Below are 20,568 nucleotides of genomic sequence, written 5' to 3' on the forward strand. Positions count from 1 at the left end.
ACTGCAGCAGCCCCCTGGGAACAACCGGCCCAGTCAAGAAAAACGATTTATAAAATGCTGCCCAGTTACCCGTGTAGCAAATGCTTTATTTTGCAATCAGGAAAGTGGCAGGGGGAAGGTAGTGCTTACTTTGATATTAATGCTTAGTGGCACTACAACTAATGGATACATATTGACCAAATAGAGAAACTCACAGGACGGCACACTACTGGGCATCCTAAGTGTGCAGTATATTCTTTGGGCTGGTTTCTCAGACACAGATTAAGCCCAGTCCTGGACAAAATGCACTTTCAATGGAGAATCTTCATTGAGCATACTTTTAAGTCCAGGACTATGCTTAATCTGATGTCCAGGAAACCAGCCCCTAGAGTGCATCTCAGTATCATTTGTCCTATCGTCTTATTTCTTATCCCCATCCTCAGAGATGTTCTCCTTCGATAACATATATAGATATTGATCCATTAGTTGAATAGAAAATATTTGCGCTACTGACAGGTGCAATGAATTGAAACACCAACACTAATTGGTGCACAGAAACAAATTACCTGATTCTTTGAATGGATTTTTTTGTGTTTTGTTCATTAGTCCATCAAACTTTAAAACATTACTAAAATAGTTTTCTTGTGTGAACTATCCCTTTAATAGTGCTACATTAATACAGTATGTGCTAGCTGTTACTGTCAAACCCACTGTTGAATATTGGTATTGGAGTATCGCAGGCCACCAACTGCAACAGTGAGTTATCAGAATATGTATTTTGTCAGAGGGTGATTGACTAATAAGGAGAAGGTGTATTAAGTGTCAGTCACCAACACAACCCTGTAACCTTGACATGACATGTTCTGTAACTTGATTCTCTTGTCATCCTTCATTGATCTTTTGGATGCAGTTAATGAAATGTGCTGTTTTACATTGCCAATGTTGGGGGAGGGAGATTCTATTCTTCTTAGCTCCTACACTTAGGGATAGCCTAGTTCACAATAAAATAGTATCATGTTTCCATACATCAGCAGTGGTCTTAAACTAAAGTCAAGTCCATTTCCTTTTTTTGACACTTGTTGGATAACAGGCAAAATAAACACAGCAAATAGGCAGTGACTCATGTTCGTAGCATTCATAATGATAGTATTGTTTTTACAAAAGAGATGTAGCAAAAAATGACATCAGCTTTGCACCCTAACATAAATGAAATTGGCAGCTCTGACTCTATCTCAATGTGAATGGCATCAGCATGCTTGTATTTGTAGTTGTATTTGTGTTAACCTTAATTTTTATATACATTTATTATCCATTGAGAGTCAAGTATATTAATATGAAAAAAGTGGGAGAAAACTAAAGAAAGATAAATAATAATTCAAGAATGAGGTTGCATTAAATTGAGAGCACAGGGAAGATCATCTTCCAGAATGATTTTACCCCCGGGCTTTCCCACATCATATGGATTAAGGTACCTTGTGTGTCATTAGAGCATAGAGTACAATTAGGTGATGGTTTGGCTTTAATGTCATAGAATTTCCGGGGAGTAAAGTACATTCTGGGAACAAAATTAAAGTGAATAATTTGGTGATTTGGATTTCTGGAAGATAGAGATATATTGTGCCATATTGTTTGCCAATTAAGAGCATTGTTGGATGGTTGTAGATTTTTTTTCCCACAATTTGTCAATTGAAAGCGGCTTGGATGAGGACTTTACCAGACGGGAATTCATTGCAGAGACGAGACCTATTTTTCCAAGCAGTACTTTATGAAAGGGATGCAGGTGAGGCTTTGTTTTCCAAGATACCCCATGTACGTGCATAGCAAAATGTAATTGTAAGTAGAAAAGTAATGAGGTGCCAGGCAGGTTGTACTTTTGTATATCTTGGAATGCACAGAGAATGTCATGCCACAAGGGAAATGAGATGGGGCACCCTCCCAATTTGGAGACGAAAATGATGGAGAATTGGTAATTGGAGGTATCAGTTCAGTGTGATTCCACATATTTTTTTCAGCTAGACGCCAAACAGAAATGAAGTGAGAAATAATATAATAATATTCTTAATTTAGATTGTTTCAGAGCTATGTTGGAATAGATAAGGTTTTGTTATCTGTGTTGGTGAACACATTTTTATTCTATTGGATGCCATGACAAGCAAGTTTCTGAATTTAGCCAAGTAGCGGGAATGCAGAGAAAATGACCAATAGTACCATTGGAAGTTTGGGAGGCTTTTGTCTCTGTAATATGGAGAGTTTAATTCTTGTTTCATTGTTCATCCAGATACGTTTTGAGATTAGGGAGTGCATTTTCTTCTAGTGCCCATCAGGTGGTGCTACAAGGAGCATTGTACTTTTTTTTAATGACAAAATGGTGTAACCTGCCCCAGGCATGTTGGATTACTCAGAGGGGTATACTACAAAGCAGGTGTGAGGAGTTGGCGAGGTAACTTTGGTCAACTCTGAGTTCAACTCGGGATAACCGGTCATACGAAAGTGGCTCACCTTTTAGCCAGGTAACTTTCTATGGCAATGAATTATTCAGAACTAACCTGCTCCGGAGGAGGCTAACTCACAGGTAACTCCACTGAAATGACTGAGCCAATATGTTGAGGACCAATGAAATAATATTCCCTACCTCTTGCAAAGATTGCATCATCATCCCCTTCATTTGACGAAGACAATTGATCAAATGTTTTTTTATTTAAGAAAATTATAATGTTAAAATATGACATATACAGTTGAAGTCGGACGTTTACATACACCTTAGCTAAGTACATTTAAACTCAGTTTTTCACAATTCCTGACGTTTAATCCTAGTAAGAATACCCTGTTTTAGGTCAGTTAGGATCACCACTTTATTTTAAGAATGTGAAATGTCAGAATAATAGTAGAGAGAATAATTTATTTCAGCTTTTATTTATTTCATCACATTCCCAGTGGGTCAGAAGTTTACATACACTCAATTAGTATTTGTTAGCATTGCCTTGTAAATGTTTAGCTTGGGTCAAACGTTTTAAGTGGCCTTCCACAAGCTTCCTACAATAAGTTGGGTAAATTTTGGCCCATTCCTCCTGACAGAGCTGGTGTAACTGAGTCAGATTTGTAGGCCTCTTTGCTCGCACACGCTTTTTCAGTTCTGCCCACAAATGTTTTATGGGATTGAGGTCAGGGTTTTGTGATGGCCACTCCAATACCTTGATACTTTGTTGTCCTTAAGCATTTTTGCCACAACTTTGGAAGTATGCTTGGAGTCATTGTCCATATGGAAGACCCGTTTGCAACCAAGCTTTAACTTCCTGACTGATGTCTTGAGATGTTGCTTCAATTTATCCACATAATTGTCCTTCATCATGATGCCATCTATTTTCTGAAGTTCCCCAGTCTCTCCTGCAGCAAAGCCCACCCACAACATGATGCTGCCACCCCCGTGCTTCACGGTTGGGATGTTGTTCTTCGGCTTGCAAGCCTCCCCCTTTTTCCTCCAAACATAACGATGGTCATTATGCCCAAACATTTCTATTTTTGTTTCTTCAGTTCAGAGAACATTTCTCCAATAAGTACGATCTTTGTCCCCATGTGCAGTTGCAAACCGTAGTCTGACTTTTTTATGGCGGTTTTTGAGCAGTGGCTTCTTCCTTGCTGAGTGGCCTTTCAGGTTATGTTGATATATGACTCGTTTTACTGTGGATATAGATACTTTTGTACCGGTTTCCTCTGCATCTTCACATGGTTCTTTGCTGTTGTTCTGGGATTGGTTTGCACATTTCGCACCAAAGTATGTTCATCTCTAGGAGACAGAACGCGTCTCCTTCCTGAGCGGTATGACGGCTGTGTGGTCCCATGGTGTTTATACTTGCGTACTATTGTTTCTACAGATGAACGTGGTACCTTCAGCCGTTTGGAAATTGCTCCCAAGGATGAACCAGACTTGTGGGGGTCTACAATTTTTTCTGAGGTCTTGGCTGATTTCTTTTGATTTTCCGTTGATGTCAAGCAAAGAGGCACTGAGTTTGAAGGTAGGCCTTGAAATACATCCACAGGTACACTTCCAATTGACTAAAATTATGTCAATTAGGATATCAGAAGCTTCTAAAGCCATGACATAATTTTCTGGAATTTTCCAAGCTGTTTAAAGGCACATTCAACTTAGTGTATGTAAACTTCTGACCCACTGGAATTGTGATACAGTGAATTATAAGTGAAATGATCTGTCTGTAAACAATTGTTGGAAAAATGACTGGTGTCCATGGACAAAGTAGATGTCCTAACAGACTTGCCAAAACTATAGTTTATTGACAAGAAATTTGTGGAGTGGTTGAAAAATGAGTTTTAATGACTCCAACCTAAGTGTATGTAAACTTCCGACTTCAACTGTAGTAAGAATGACTGAATGCATTTTAAACTTGACGCGCAAGCGTCCCACCTCGACAACAGCCAGTGAAATTGCAGGGCACCAAATTCAAAACAGATATCCCATGATTAAAATTCTTCAAACATACAAGTATTATACACCATTTTAAAGATAAGCTTCTTTTAAATCCAACCACAGTGTCCGATTTCAAAAAGGCTTTACGGAGAAAGAACACCCTGCGATTATGTTAGGTCAGAGCCTAGTCACAGAAAACCATACAGCCATTTTCCAGCCAAGGAGAGGGCTCACAAAAGTCAGAAATAGCGATTAAATTAATCACTAACCTTTGATGATCTTCATCAGATGTCACTCATAGGACTTCATGTTACACAATGCATGTATGTTTTGTTCGATAAAGTTCATATTTATATCCAAAAATCTCAGTTTACATTGGTGCGTTATGTTCAGAAATGCATTGTCTCAAACAAACATCCGGTGAAAGTGCAGAGAGCCACATCAAATTACAGAATTACTCATCATAAACATTGATCTAAGATACAAGTTAAAGATAAACTTCTCCTTAATGCAACCGCTGTGTCAGATTTCAAAAAGGCTTTACGGCGAAAGCACACGACGCGATTATGTTAGGTCGGCGCCTTGCCACAAAAACCATACAGCCATTTTCCAACCAAGGAGAGGGCTCACAAAAGTCAAACATAGCATTAAAATGAATCACTTACCTTTGATGATCTTCATCTGGTGGCACTCCCAGGTCTCAATGTTGGACAATAAATTTTTTTTTTCCGATAATGTCCCTATTTATGTTTGTTTGTGCATTTAGTTCAGAAATCCAAAGGCACAATGCGCGCTCTCAACATCAAGACGAAAAGTAAAAAAAGTACAATAAAAGTTCGTAGAAACATGTCAAACGATGTTTAAAAATCAATCCTCAGGTTGTTTTTGTTATAAATAATCAATAATATTTCAACCGGACAAAAGCTTTGTCAATAGAAAAGGAGAAACAGGACTCATGGCTGGCAATTTCCACTGGCCTCTCATTGAAAGTGCTGTATCTCCCTCATTTTTCAGAGTAAACGCCTGAAACCATGCCTAAAGACTGGCCACGTGTAGAGGAAGCCATAGATATCATGAACAGGGTCCTAAGTCTTTGTATGGTGGATAGGCTTTCAATAGATAAACAGCCTTTCAAAATAATAGTACTTCCTGGTTGGATTTTAATCAGGTTTTCACATGCCATATCAGTTCTGTTATACCCACAGACATTATTTTAACAGTTTTGGAAACTTTAGAGTGCTTTCTATCCAAATCGAATAATTATATGCATATCCTAGCTTCTGGGCCTAAGTAGCAGGCAGTTTAATTTGGGCACGCTTTTCATCCAAAATTCCGAATGCTGCCCCCTACCCTAGTGAATTAAAAGCCTGTTTCACACAATATCCTGTTGAATTGGCAAGATCATTTAAAAAACAATCCTTTTGATTTCAGCTGAAATGAAAATGTGGCACTGACTCGCCCATGGATTTATTTTTCACCATTGTCTCAATGAAGAGTTTGGCGTTTGACTAGCCATTATGCAGTTACAAGCGCAGGCGGTCAATCGATATCCACCGTTGAAGTACGATTAAGCCTGAGCTGGAATCTGAAGCTGGCTAGCTTTAGAAAACCCAGAGTAGATATAGCTTGCTTCGTAGGATACCCCTTTTGGTTGAGAGATCTCATGTGGATCAGCCATGACTAGGGCTGTTGCGGTGACCGTATTACCGCCTCACCAGCTATTACGTGTCATGAAGGCAGGAAATTCCACATGACCGTTTAGTCACGGTAATTGGGCTTCTCCAAGCTCTCATGCTGCTGCTGGTCATTAGTAGCCTACCAAACCTGCTATCTTTCCTGGTACTCAGCACTCTATTGTCCCTCTAATCACTCTGACATTGCAAATGTATTTGAAATCTAATCGAGCGCTTCAAGAGAGCCCATAAGCTCATGTTGCTCAACATTTCTGTAGGCTATGCAGTTGCAGGAGAAAACAGAGTGATGGCCACTAATAAAGAGAGGAGGAGCCCATCAGCTTTCTATAGTCTAGGCCTACTATATTTATTTCTCAGCTTTCCTAATATTAAACACATTGTTTATTTTTACAACAGGAGTATAGCCTACCTGGCTGGCATAAAAATAAATCACGGGGAAAAGTGCATAGATCCTATTTAAGTGCATAGATGACATGTATTTTTTTCCCTCAGCCCCTATTACGATACAGGTGCATGATAATGGTCCATTCTAAATCAAAACAATTGTCACACACACACACACACACACACACACACACACACACACATACATACATACATACATACATACATACATATATTATTATTTAGTATATGTAAAGACAAGTTTAAATCAAGAATAGTCTGATATGATCCACAGACGATGATCCATATCGCACTGAACACTGCCCTATCCCATCTGGACAAGAGGAATAACTATGTAAGAATGCTGTTCATTGATTATAGAATTCAGCATTCAACATCACAGTACCCTCCAAGCTCATCATTAAGTTCGAGGCCCTGGGTCTGAACCCCACCCTGTGCAACTGGGCCCTGGACTCCCTGACGGGCGCGCCCGTTGATTACATTGGTAATCAATGTCTCGTCATTGATTACCAACAATGACGAGACAGACTACAGGGAGGAGGTGAGGGACCTGGGAGTGTGGTGCCAGGAAAGTAACCTCTCACCCAACGTGAACAAAACAAAGGAGCTGATTGTGGACTTCAGGAAACAGCAGAGGGAGCGCCCCCCTATCCACATCGACTGGACTGCAGTAGAGAAGGTGGAAAATCTTCCCCAGCGTACACATCACTGACAAACTGAAATGGTCCACCCACAGAGACAGTGTGGTGAAGAAGGCGCAACAGTGCCTCTTCAACCTCAGGAGGCTGAAGAAATTTGGCTTGTCTCCTAAAACACTCAAACTTTTACAGATGTACAATTGAGAGCGTCCTGTCAAGTTGTATCACCGCCTGGTACGGCAACTGCACCACCTGCAACTGCAGGGCTCTCCAGAGGGTGGTGTGGTGTGCCCAACGTATCATCAAGGGCAAACTACCTGCCCTCCAGGACACTTACAGCACCCAATGTCACAGGAAGACCAAAAAGATTATCAAAGACAACAACCACCCGAGCCACTGTCTGTTCAGTTTTTAACAGAATATCTACATAGGCATACAGAGGCCCATTATCAGCAACCATCACTCCTGTGTTCCAATGGTACGTTGTGTTAGCTAATCCAAGTTTATCATTTTAAAAGGCTAATTGATCATTAGAAAACCCTTTTGCAATTATGTTAGCACAGCTGAAAACATTTGTTCTGATTAAAGAAGCAATAAAACTAGCCTTCTTTAGACTAGTTGAGTATCTGGAGCATCAGCATTTATGGGTTCGACTACAGGCTCAAAATGGCCAGGAACAAATAACTTTCTTCTGAAACTTGTCAGTCTAATCTTGTTCTGAGAAATGAAGGTTATTCCATGCGAGAAATTGTCAAGAAACTGAAGATCTCGTACAACAGTGTGTACTACTCCCTTCACAGAACTATGCAAACGGACTCTTAACTAGATTAGAAAGAGTAGTGGGAGGCCCCGGTGCACAACTGAGCAAGGACAAGTACATTAAAGTGTCTAGTTTGAGAAACAGATGCCTCACAAGTCCTCAACTGGCAGCTTCATTAAATTTTACCCACAAAACACCAGTCTCAACATCAACAGTGAAGAGGCGACTCCGAGATGCTGTCCCTTTAGGCAGAGTTGCAAAGAAAAAGCCAAATCTCAGACTGGCCAATAAAAACACAATATTAAGTTGGGCAAAACAACACAGACACTGGACAAAGGAACTCTGCCTGTTCATTGACTATTGCATAATTTTTTTATTTTTTTTATGATGCTAGTTTTGTAAAATTAATTTGGGGTCTATCGCATCCCACAACTGTTTGGAATATTTATTTCTCTCACAGAATATAATAGGTGCATATTGGATTGACATAGGCTAGTGCTTTTCCTGTTTGTTAGACCTACTCATCTTGTTGACGAAAAGTAAATGTGGACAGTTCTTCCAAAATCTTCAATATTCACCTTGGATGTGTCTGTCTTAACTTGTATTCTGTGAGAAAGACCCAATCACGTGATGGAGAGCTGTGTGAGTGTGTACAATGTGTGTACCGCCTGCGCAAAAAAATGTAGCAGAGCTCATGCCTTTCAAGAAACTTTTTTCAAATCTTCATTAGAGTCTCATCATGCAGCATTACAATGTAGTAAACATCTAAACATGTAGCCCAATGTTCATAGATCAACTAAAGTTACGTTATTAACTCTAAATTAAGCATGTAGGAATACCTATTTCTTTGTTAACCGCTCAACACATAATAGCCGTGTGCGCACTCCCTCAAATCATTGAGAAAATATTTAGATTTTATTCAGCTTTGTTCAATTGTATTCTTCATACTATAAAATAATGGCATGGATTTATAAGCAAACCTTGTCTGCTAAATGCACTAGTGTAGCCCACAGCCATTTGGCATAGCCAGATCAGGGCCTAACATACGGACAACTCAGCGTATGCTATTCTGTTCTTCTGAAATATGCTTCTTTAGAACTGTCTAAAATAAATTATGGATTTATTGGGAAGGTGTAGGCTATATTACATGGATTTATTAGACTTTTATTAGACTGAGGCTATGTGTGGAAGCCAGGAGATGCAAAATGTGTTTATGTTAATTAGCGGCCAATTGCTGTGAGACCGACAGTTATTTGCTTGACAATCACCGGCTGTGACTTCCTGGTTGTTTCTGAGCAGTCGGTTGTCTATTTTTGATAGTGTTATTTTAGAAGCCACGTTCAAGTTTCTAGCTTGTAGAAGCGGAAGTTTGCCTAAAGTTTGGTCAAACAAAGGGAGGTTGGTGAACAGAACTGTTGCCATCTTACTCATACCACATTTTCTTTTCTTGCCACACAAGTGCAATGCATTCTGAGGAATTAAATGATTGAACTTTGATTTTGGGGAAACTCAAACGATCCCTTTAATGGGAATGTGTGTTTGTTATATAATTGTGTCTCCTCTTTCTCCTCTGGTGTCTCAGACTGGACCACACCAAGGCGGCAGTGCTGCCTGAGCTCGTAGAGTTGGCCCGGGACGAGGGGAGCACGGTGCGCCTGGCCGCCTTCGACACCATCATTAACCTGCTGGAAATGTTCGACAGTGGTGAGAAACCTCATACAATGACACCACATCACCTATGTCATGCACCCTCATCACCTCATATAAAACTCTTACAACCTTATCACCTCAATCATTCTCACCTCTCACACAAAAAACCTTCTACAATCTCACCACCTCATACAAACGTCATACAAACTCTACGTGATTACCCTGCACCCTCACACAGCCGGCCCACATGGCGTTTCCACTGCTGGCACGGTAACGTCATTCAGCCCACATACTTCTGTCTGCGTGGCAGGCCGTGCTACACCCTCGTACTGCCTACATAGCCATCTCTGTGGCCATGTTGCTCTCACATTCAACTTACACTTCTGTCTTCTTACTATAGCGTGCCTCGCAAGCAGCCCACACTACTCCCGATCTGGCGGCTCTTGTTCGCTGGCAATTTTCTACTCATTGATGTTCCAAGAGAGGACAGACGCCCACACGTTCATATTGTTCCGGAAAAGTCTTTAAGCCAAAGCAGTATTTTGACTGGAAAAGCTTTATAAAAGCACTTACAGAAAATATGGTTATAATGTTCCTATTCAATGGTTTTGATGTTCCTATTGATCCATTTTTTTTTACCTAACATCTATCTTAGGGTTGTATATTTTTTGTTCTAGCTCTGCACAAGCACATCTGATTTCACTACTCAACTAATACTCAAACCCTTGATTAGCTGTATATGGTGTGCTTGTGCTCTGCAAAAACAATATGCAACCCTTGGGATTCCCAAGAACCAGAGTCTACTACAGACATGAACCTGGCTCATTAAAACGAATGTACTTCACAACCTTGTCTCTACATTGTCTGTGCGAAACACTTACTTGACACTCTTCAAAGACACCCCTGCACCCGCAGAGTTTCTTTGATATGCAAATACTATACTCGTTACGGTAGTTGGCAAAATGGCTCCAACTAAGCTGTCAGTCTTCTATCTCTTCACAAGGCTTTTGCACGTGTGTCGGGCCATCAAGGACATGGGCCGTATTCCATTTTGAAAACTGGCTACCTTCCCCTTAATACTAGACGACTCACCATTGCAGATCCAAAATGGACTGATTAGTGTATAATCAATCAGATTCGGTTCAACCTAACCATTCAATTCGCTACGTGGAGTCCCGGACCTATTATGTTCATCTTTCTAGATCCTTTCAGATCTGCCCAGGCAAGTTGACAGGGCAGAGAAAACACTCCATGGCCGCATGATGAGTGATAACGTCATATTCAGTTGAAAATAATTGCTTTGTTTTGGAATGGAATGCGGCCACTGTGTGTATGAGGGCTGACAATTCGGATTGTCCTCTCTCTGCCAGATGCCCGTTGCATTGGGAGGCAGCCCCATCATGTCAAACTGTCTTTCTCTCTTCTCTCCCCCTCACTTTTTAGACGACAGGACGCGTGTTATCTTTCCGCTGGTGAAGACGTTCTGTGAAAAGTGCTTTAAAGCTGACGAGGCGGTGCTGGCTTCGCTGTCATTTCAGTATGGCAAGCTCTGTCACGGACTCTCAGGTGGGTTTCAGACCTCTTAAGGCCAGGCACTGGGCATCTTTTCTCCATATTCATATCACAATGAACTTTTACCACTTGAATGGGTCGATGTCATCAATGTGGTTTTACAGACGTGTTCATTACGTTTTATGTACACACTTTATTTTAATATTTATGAAATGCACATTGTTATATTTGGTAACACTTTTCTTTTCCCTCAACTCCAACCCCATTCGATGCATGGACGCTACGTATGATGTTGCCGACAGAGATGGTCGCCTCGCTTCGCGTTCTTAGGAAACTATGTAGTATTTTTATAAACAATTTTTATGTATTATTTCTTACATTGTTACCCCAGGAAATCTTAAGTCTTATTACATACAGCCGGGAAGAACTATTGGATATAAGAGCAATGTCAACTTACCAACATTACGACCTGGAATATGACTTCCGCAAAGCGGATCCTCTGTTTGGACCACCACCCAGGACAATGGATCGGATCCCAGTTGGCGACCCTAAACAACGGCACTGCAGAAGGGGCAGACGGAGCATTCTTCTGGTCAGGCTCCGTAGACACGCTCACCGCTCCCGAGTATACTACTCGCCAATGTCCAGTCTCTTGACAACAAGGTAGATGAAATTTGAGCAAAGGTTGCCTTCCAGAGAGACATCAGAGATTGTAACATTCTCTGTTTCACGGAAACATGGCTCACTTGGGGTATGTTATCAGAGTCGGTACAGCCACCCGGTTTCTTCATACATCGCGCCAACAGAGGGGCGGGCATGTATGCCTTATGATTAACGAGTCGTGGTGTGATCATAACAACATACAGAAACTCAAGTCCTTTTGTTCACCTGACCTAGAATTCCTTACAATCAAATGCCGACCGCATTATCTACCAAGAGAATTCTCTTCGAGAATTCACAGCCATGTATATCCCCCCCAGAGACACACCTCCTGAAAGAACTCGACGGCCCTGAAAGAACTTCATTGGACTCTACGTAAACTGGAAACCATATATCTTGAGGCTGCATGGGTTTTTAACAAAGCTAATTTGAAAACAAGGCTCCCTAAATTTGATCAGCATATCGAATGCGCGACCCGGGCTGGCAGCATTCTGGATCATTGCTTCTCTAACTTCCGCACACATACAAAGCCCTCCCTCGCCCTACTTTCGGCAAACGACTCCATTTTGTTTCTCCCAGCCTATAGACAGAAACTAAAACAGGAAACGCCCATGCTCAGGTTTGTTCAACACTGGTCCGGCCAATCGGATTCCACACTTCAAGATTGCTTCGATCACGTGGACTGGGATATGTCCAGGATGGCCTCAGACAACAACATTGATGAATACGCTGATCCGGTGAGCGACTTTATTAGCAAGTGTATCGGTGATGTTGTACCCACGGTGACTAATAAAACCTTCCTCAACCAGTTACCGTGGATTGATGGCAGCCTTCGCGCAAAACTGAAAGCTCAAATCACTGCTTTTAATCATGGCAAGGCGACCGGAAACATGACCGAATACAAACAGTGTAGATATTCCCTCTGCAAGGCGATCAAATAAGCTAAGAGTCAGTATAGGGTCAAAGTAGAGTCGCAATTCAACGGCTCAGACACGAGAAATACAGTAGGGGGAACAAGTATTTTATAACCTGCAAAATCAGCAGTGTTTCCTACTTACAAAGCATGTAGAGGTCTATAATTTTTATCATAGGTACAACTGTGAGAGACGGAATCTAAAACAAAAATCCAGAAAATCACATTGTATGATTTTTAAGTAATTAATTTGCATTTATTGCATGACATAAGAATTTGATCACCTACCAACCAGTAAGAATTCCAGCTCTCACAGACCTGTTAATTTTTATTTAAGAAAAATTAATTACCTGTATTAACTGCACCTGTTTGAACTCGTTACCTGTATAAAAGATACCTTTCCACACACTCAATCAAACAGACTCCAACCTCTCCACAATGGCCAAGAACAGAGAGCTGTGTAAGGACATCAGGGATAAAATGTAGACCTGCACAAGGCTGGGATGGACTACAGAACAATAGGCAAGCAGCTTAGTGAGCTTACTCGTCATTAAGCTCGTGACCCTGGGTCTCGACCCCGCCCTGTGCAACTGGGTCCTGGACTTTCTGACGAGCCGCCCCCAGGTGGTGAGGGTAGGTAACAACATCTCCTCCCCGCTGATCCTCAACACTGGGGCCCCACAAGGGTGCGCTCTGAGCCCTCTCCTGTACTCCCTGTTCACCCACGACTGCGTGGCCACGTATGCCTCCAACTCAATCACCAAGTTTGCGGACGACACAACAGTGGTATGCTTGATTACCAACAACGACGAGACGGCCTACAAAGGGGAGGTGAGGGCCCTCGGAGTGTGGTGTCAGGAAAATAACCTCACACTCATCCTCAACATAACTAGGAGATGATCGTGGACTTCAGGAAATAGCAGAGGGAGCACCCCCCTATCCACATCGACGGGACAGTAGTGGAGAAGGTGGAAAGTTTTAAGTTCCTTGGCATAGTTTTAAGTTCCTAGGCGCAACAGTGCCTCTTCAACTTCAGGAGGCTGAAGAAATTTGGCTTGTCACCGAAAACATTGACAAACTTTTACAGGTGCACAATCGAGAGCATCCTGTCAGGCTGTATCAATGCCTGGTACGGCAACTGCTCTACCCAGAACCGTAAGTCTCTCCAGAGGGTAGTGATGTCTGCACAACGCATCACCGGGGGCAAACTACCTGCCCCCCAGGACACAAACACCACCCAATGTCACAGGAAGGCCAAAAAGATCATCAAGGACAACAACCCCTGAGCCATTGCCTGTTCACTCCGCTATCATCCAGAAGGCGTGGTCAGTACAGGTGCATCAAAGCTGGGAACGAGAGGCTGAAAAAAAGATTATCTCAAGGCCATCAGACTGTTAAACAGCCATCAATAACATTGAGTGGCTGCTGCTAACATACTGACTCAATCTCTAGCCACTTTAGCAATTCAAAATTGGATGTAACAATTGTATCACTAGTCACTTTAAACAATGCCACGTTATATAATGTTTACCCTACATTACTCATCTCATATGTACAGTTGAAGTTTTGGGAGGCCTTCCACAAGCTTTCCATAATAAGTTGGGTGAATTTTGGCCCATTCCTCCTGACAGAGCTGGTGTAAGTGAGTCAGGTTTGTAGGCCTCCTTGCACGCACACGCCTTTTCAATTCTGTTATTGAGGTCAGGGCTTTGTGATGGCCACTCCAATACCTTGACTTTGTTGTCCTTAAGCCATTTTGCCACAACTTTGGAAGTATGCTTGGGGTCATTGTCCATTTGGAAAACCCATTTATGACCAAGCTTTAACTTCCCGACTGAAATCATGAACATGATGCTGCCACCCGTGCTTCATTGTTGGGATGGTGTTCTTCAGCTTGCAAGCATCCCCCTTTTTCCCCCAAACATAATGGTGGTCATTATGGCCAAACAGTTCCATTTTTGTTTCATTAGACCAGAGGACATTTCTACAAAAAGTACGATCTTTGTCCCCATGTGCAGTTGCAAGCCGTAGTCTGGCTTTTTTATGGCGGTTTTGGAGCAGTGGCTTCTTTCTTGCTGAGCGGCCTTTCAGGTCATGTCGATATATGACTCGTTTTACTGTGGATATAGATTCTTTTGCACCTGTTTCCTCCAGCATCTTCACAAGGTCCTTTGCTGTTGTTCTGGGATTGATTTGCACTTATCGCACCAAAGTACATTCATCTCTAGGAGACAGATCGCATCTCCTTCCTGAATGGTATGACAACTGCATGGTCCCATGTTGTTTATACTTGCGTACTATTGTTTGTACAGATGAACATGGTACCTTCAGGCATTTGGAAATTTCTCCCAAGGATGAACCAGACTTGTCTTGGCTGATTTCTTTTGATTTTCCCATGATGTCAAGCATAGAGGTACTGAGTTTGAAGGTAGGCCTTGAAATAGATCCACAGGTACACCTCCAATTGACTAATTATGTCAATTAGCCTATCAGAAACTTTTAAAGCCATGACATCATTCTCTGGATTTTTCCAAGCTGTTTAAAGGCATAGTCAACTTAGTGTATGTAAACTTCTGACCCACTGGAGTTGTGATACAGCAATATAAGTTAAATAATCTGTAAACAATTGTTGGACAACTTGCTTGTGTCATGCACAAAGTAGATGTCAACCAACTTGCCAAAACTTCCGTTTGTTAACAAAAAATTTGTGGAGTGGTTGAAAAACAAGTTTTAATGACTCCAACTTACCGTAAGTGTATGTAAATTTCCGACTTCAACTGTATATACTGTACTCTATACCATCTACTGCATCTTGCCTATACCGCACGGCCATCGCTCATCCATATATGTGTATGTACATATTCTTATTCATTCCTTTACCCTTGTGTGTATGCGGTAGTTGTTGTTAAATTGTTAGTTTACTTGTTAGATATTGCTGCAAACTAGAAGCACAAGAATTTCGCTACACTCGCATTAACATCTGCTAACCATGTGTATGTGACCAATAAGTTTGATTTGATTTGGAATGGATGTGGGTGGAGCTATGTCTACATAAGGATGCACATTTTTTTTTTTAAATAAAAAAATAATCACAAAGCTCTGACCATGGCCTTGAGACCGATAAATCTTTTTAAAGAGCAGTGAAACTATCAAGAGCAGTGTGCGGGCTTCTTCTTTTTTCTCATGTTATTCAACTGTTACCATGCACAGAGAAAAAAGATAGCTCAGATGTGCGAGTGCCTTTTGAATTTTTAACCACTTGAATATAGACATAAATACAATACTTTTTAAAATTAAATACAGTCCTTTTTGTACTAAATTTTGCAAATGAGGTAATATAGACATGGCTAAAAGTATATGGACACCCCTTCAAATTAGTGGGTTTGGCTATTTCAGCCACACCCATTGCTGACAGGTGTATAAAATCGAGCACACAGCCATGCAATCTCTATAGGCAAACTTCGGCAGTAGAATGGCTTTACTGAAGAGCTCAGTGACTTTCAACCTGGCACCGTCATAGGCTGCATCCTTTCCATCAAGTCCGTTTTACTTGATTAAAAGTAAAGATACCTTAATAGAAAATTACTCAAGTTAAAGTGAAAGTCACCCAGTAAAATACTACTTGAGTAAAAGTATAACCTATTTGGTCTTGGTTTAAAAAAATTTTTAAGTATCAAAAGTCAAAGTACAAGTATAAATAATTAAAAATTCCTTATACTCCCCATCCCGGATCCGGGATCGTGAATAAAGCCTCAGGCTCATTAGCATAACGCAACGTTAACGATTTCTGAAAATGAAAATAATGCGCCTGCTCTCAAGCTTAGCCTTTTCTTAACAACACTGTCATCTCAGATTTTCAAAATATGCTTTTGAACCATAGCAAATCACTAATTTGTGTAAGAGTATGCTAAGCTAGCTTAGCATTTTGAGTAGCATTTAGCACGCAACATTTTCACAAAAACCAGATAACCAAATAAATAAAATAATTTACCTTTGAAGAGCTTCGGATGCTTTCAATGAGGAGACTCAGTTACATAGCAAATGTTCAGTTTTTCCTGAAAGAATCTTTGTGTAGGAGAAATCGCTCCGTTTTGTACATCACATTTGGCTACCGAAACTAACCGAAAATTCAGTCACCAAAACGTCAAACATTTTCCGAATTAACTCCATAATATCGACCGAAACATGGCAAACGTTGTTTAGAATCAATCCTCAAGGTGTTTTTTCACATATCTCTTCATTGATATGTAGTTCGTGGAAGCCTGCTTTCCCCTCAGAATCGCATGGAAAAATACCAGCAGCTGAAAAAGACGCACCAATTTCGACGGAGGACACCGGGCGGACACCTGGAAAATATAGTCTCTTAACGTCAATCTTCCAATGATATGCCTACAAATACGTCACAATGCTGCAGACACCTTGGGGAAACGACAGAAAGGGCAGGCTCATTCCTTTCGCATTCACAGCCATATAAGGAGACAATTGAAAACGGAGCCTCAAAAATCCTGCTGGTTTCCTGGTTGCCGTTTCATCTTGGTTTTGCCTGTAGCTCCCGTTCTAGGGCACCCACAGACAATATCTTTGCAGTTCTGGAAAATTCAGAGTGTTTTCTTTCCAAAGCTATCAATTATATGCATAGTCGGGCATCTTTTTGTGACAAAATATCTTGTTTAAAACGGGAACGTTTTTCATCCAAAAATGAAATTGCGCCCCCTGAGTTTCAAGAGGTTTTAATCAAACCAGACAGCACAATTGTCTTTTTCATTTTTTGTTTATGGATAGCTCGTGGCACAGTCCAATACTCAGACATCATTTACAAATGAAGAATTTTTGTTTAGTGAGTCCACCAGATAAGAGGCAGTAGGAATAACCAGGAATGTTCTCTTAAGTGTGTGAATTTAATAATTTTCCTGTCTTGCTAAGCATTCAAAATGTAATAAGTCCTGTTGGGTGTCATGGAAAATGTATGGAGTAAAAAGTACATTATTTTCTTTCTGAATGTAGTGAAGTAAAAGTAGAAGTTGTCAACAATATAAATAGTAGTGATGCAGCTGTCTAAGGCACTTCATCGCAGTGCTAGAGGCTTCACTACAGACCCGGGTTTGATCCCAGGCTGTGTCGCAGCCGACCGCAACCGGGAGACCCATGACCGGGAGGTCAGGCTACATAAACACACACAGGTCCCTTTGTGTGATTCTGATTCCTGTCTGCTAGAGTTGTTCCTATATGGTCCTAATTCTTCTCTCCTGCAGCGTCTTTCACAGAGGAGCAGCACCTGTGGTTCCTGGAGTTCTATAAGAAGCTGTGTGTACTGGGCCTGCAGCATGAAAACGGACACTCGGACAACCAGGTCTATCCGCTGGAGCTGGAGAGCAAGTACGCCCTGGTGCGACGCAATTGCGCCTACAACTTCCCCGTGAGTGACTGCTGACCAACACACACACACACACACATACATATACGCATGCAAACACACACACAAGTTTCCTACCAACCCTCCCTCCCACTCTTGAACAGTCTCTGAAGTCTTGCAGCGCGTTTGAAGGAATCAAGTCTGTAACTGGACCATCTGTCTTTCTGCCTCTGTTTGAAAATGCTTCTGGTCAACTCTTGGTGATTGTTGCCATATGGGTGGCTTAGTTTTTTTATAAAAATGTCTTAAGTGTTGTGGCTACATGTTGCAAACACCTTACAAGGTTGAACAGCTTTATAAAGCTTGAACTTTTTGAGTCTATAGAGGGGAATAGTGTGCCTTAGAGTCAGTTATTTAACTCACCATACACTATTTTGGAACTGAAATAGTCTTGCCAACAGTGTGTGTGTGTGTGTGTGTGCACGCACATGCACGTGGCGTGCATGTGTTGTGGACTTTGTAAAGAGTGTATAGTAGGGTCGGAAAACAAAACAGTATCGCAATACTCGTTTGTATCGTGGCAAGGAAAGAAAACATGAAGCATAATTAACTTCTTTAGAAAAACAGCCCTAATGTTGCAAACATCATTATGTTGTCATCCAGAGTCACATGTATTTATTTTCCAAGTTAAAGCACACATTTTACAAACAGCAGGTTTTTAAAGGACCAAAGAGTTTGGTCTGCTTCGTGTTTTCATTTTTGCCATGAAAAAAATATAGCGAAACTGGTGTCGTCACAGCCCTAGTGTACAGTACTGTATACAGTGCATTCGGAAAGTATTCAGAACCCTCAACTTTTTCCTCATTTTGTTACGTTACAGCCTTATTCTAAAATGGATTCAATCTTTTACCCCCATCAATCTACACACAATACCCCATAATGACGAAGCAAAAACAGGTTAACATTTTTGCAAATGTATGAAAAAATAAAAACTGAAATATCACATTTACTTAAGTATTCAGACCTTTTACTCAGTACTCTGTTGAAGCACCTTTGGCAGCGATTACAGCCTTGAGTCTTCTTGGGTATGACGCTACAAGCTTGGCACACCTGTATTTGGAGAGTTTCTCCCATTCTCTGCATATTCTCTCAAGCTCTGTAAGTTTGGATGGGGAGGGTCGCTGCGGAGCTTTTTTCAGGTCTCTACAGAGATGTTCAATCATGTTCAAATCCGGGCTTTGGCTGGGCCACTGAAGGACATTCAGAAACTTGTCCCAAAGCCACTCCTGCATTGTCTTGGCTATGTGCTTAGGATCATTGGCCTGTTGGAAGGTGAACCTTTGCCCCAGTCTGAGGTGCTGAGCACTCTGGAGCAGGTTTTCATCAAGGATCTCTCTGTACTTTGCTCCGGTCATCTTTCCCTTGATCCTGACTAGTCTCCCAGTCCCTGCCGCTGAAAAACATCCCCACAGCATGATCCTGCCACCACCATGCTTCACTGTAGGGATGCTGCCAGGTTTCCTCCAGACATGATGCTTGGCAATCTTGGTTTCATCAGACCAGAGAATCGTGTTTGTCATGGTCTAAGAGTCTTCAGGTGCCTTTTGACAAACTCCAAGCTGCAGGGACTGGGAGACATGTGCCATTTACTAAGGAGAGGCTTCTGTTTGGCCACTCTACCATAAAGGCCTGATTGGTGGAGTGCTGCAGAGATGGTTGTCTTTCTGGAAGTTTCTCTCACCTCCACAGGGGAACTCTGTAGCTCTGTCAGAGTGACCATCAGGTTCTTGGGCACCTCCCTGACCAAGGCCCTTCTCCCCCGATTGCTCAGTTTGACTGGGCGGTTCCAACCTTCTTCCATTGTAAGAATGATGTAGGCCACTTTGTTCTTAGGGACCTTCAATGGTGCAGAAATGTTTTGGTACACTTTCCCAGAGCTGTGTCTCGACACAATCCTGTCTCGGAGCTTTACAGGCAATTCCTTCGACCTCATGGCTTGGTTTTTGCTCTGACATGCACTGCCAACTATGCGACCTTATAAAGAAAAAGTGTATGCCTTTCCAAATCATGTCCAATCGATTGAATTTACCACAGGTGGACTCCAATCAAGTTGTAGAAACATCTGAAAGATGTTCAATGGAAACAGGATGCAGCTGAGCTCAATTTCGAATCTCATAGCAAACATTTCTAAAAACCTGTTTCGCTTTGTCATTATGGGGTGTGTAGATTAATGAGGATTTTTATTTAACCCATTTTAGAATAAGGCTGCAACGTAACAAAATGTGGAAAAAGTCATGGGGTCTGAATATTTTCCGAATGCACTATACCTGCACGTGTTTTCATGAGTCAGGCATGTGTGTATTTTTAGCACATGGATCCACCTCCTGACCTGCTGAATATAGTGTCTCTGTCATATTCTGTCAGCATGTGGAAGTAAAAATTGTTGTCCCATGGTCATGGGACTTTAGAGAGAGTTACACACACACGCATATCATCCCACACTCATACACACACGCACAGCCCATGTAATGGGGTCAGGAGGGTAGAGGAGACGCCTGTAACAATAGGCCTGATGAGAGGA

The 20,568-nt window shown here is 41.6% G+C and overlaps 1 protein-coding gene across 5 annotated transcripts in view; it reads left to right on the forward strand.

Moving 5' to 3' along the window:
• Positions 1 to 20,568, forward strand: part of ppp4r4 (protein phosphatase 4, regulatory subunit 4) — a 130,244-nt gene that overhangs the window by 71,602 nt on the left and 38,074 nt on the right. For all 5 annotated transcript variants that reach the window (XM_064925036.1, XM_064925039.1, XM_064925038.1 and 2 more), the window contains 3 exons: positions 9,482 to 9,603; positions 10,993 to 11,115; positions 17,887 to 18,050. In XM_064925036.1, the coding sequence (XP_064781108.1) occupies positions 9,482 to 9,603; positions 10,993 to 11,115; positions 17,887 to 18,050 (409 nt within the window). The remainder of the gene's footprint in view (positions 1 to 9,481; positions 9,604 to 10,992; positions 11,116 to 17,886; positions 18,051 to 20,568) is intronic.

Source organism: Oncorhynchus masou, chromosome 19 (assembly GCF_036934945.1).
Source record: "Oncorhynchus masou masou isolate Uvic2021 chromosome 19, UVic_Omas_1.1, whole genome shotgun sequence".
NCBI classification, from domain to species: Eukaryota; Metazoa; Chordata; class Actinopteri; order Salmoniformes; family Salmonidae; genus Oncorhynchus; species Oncorhynchus masou.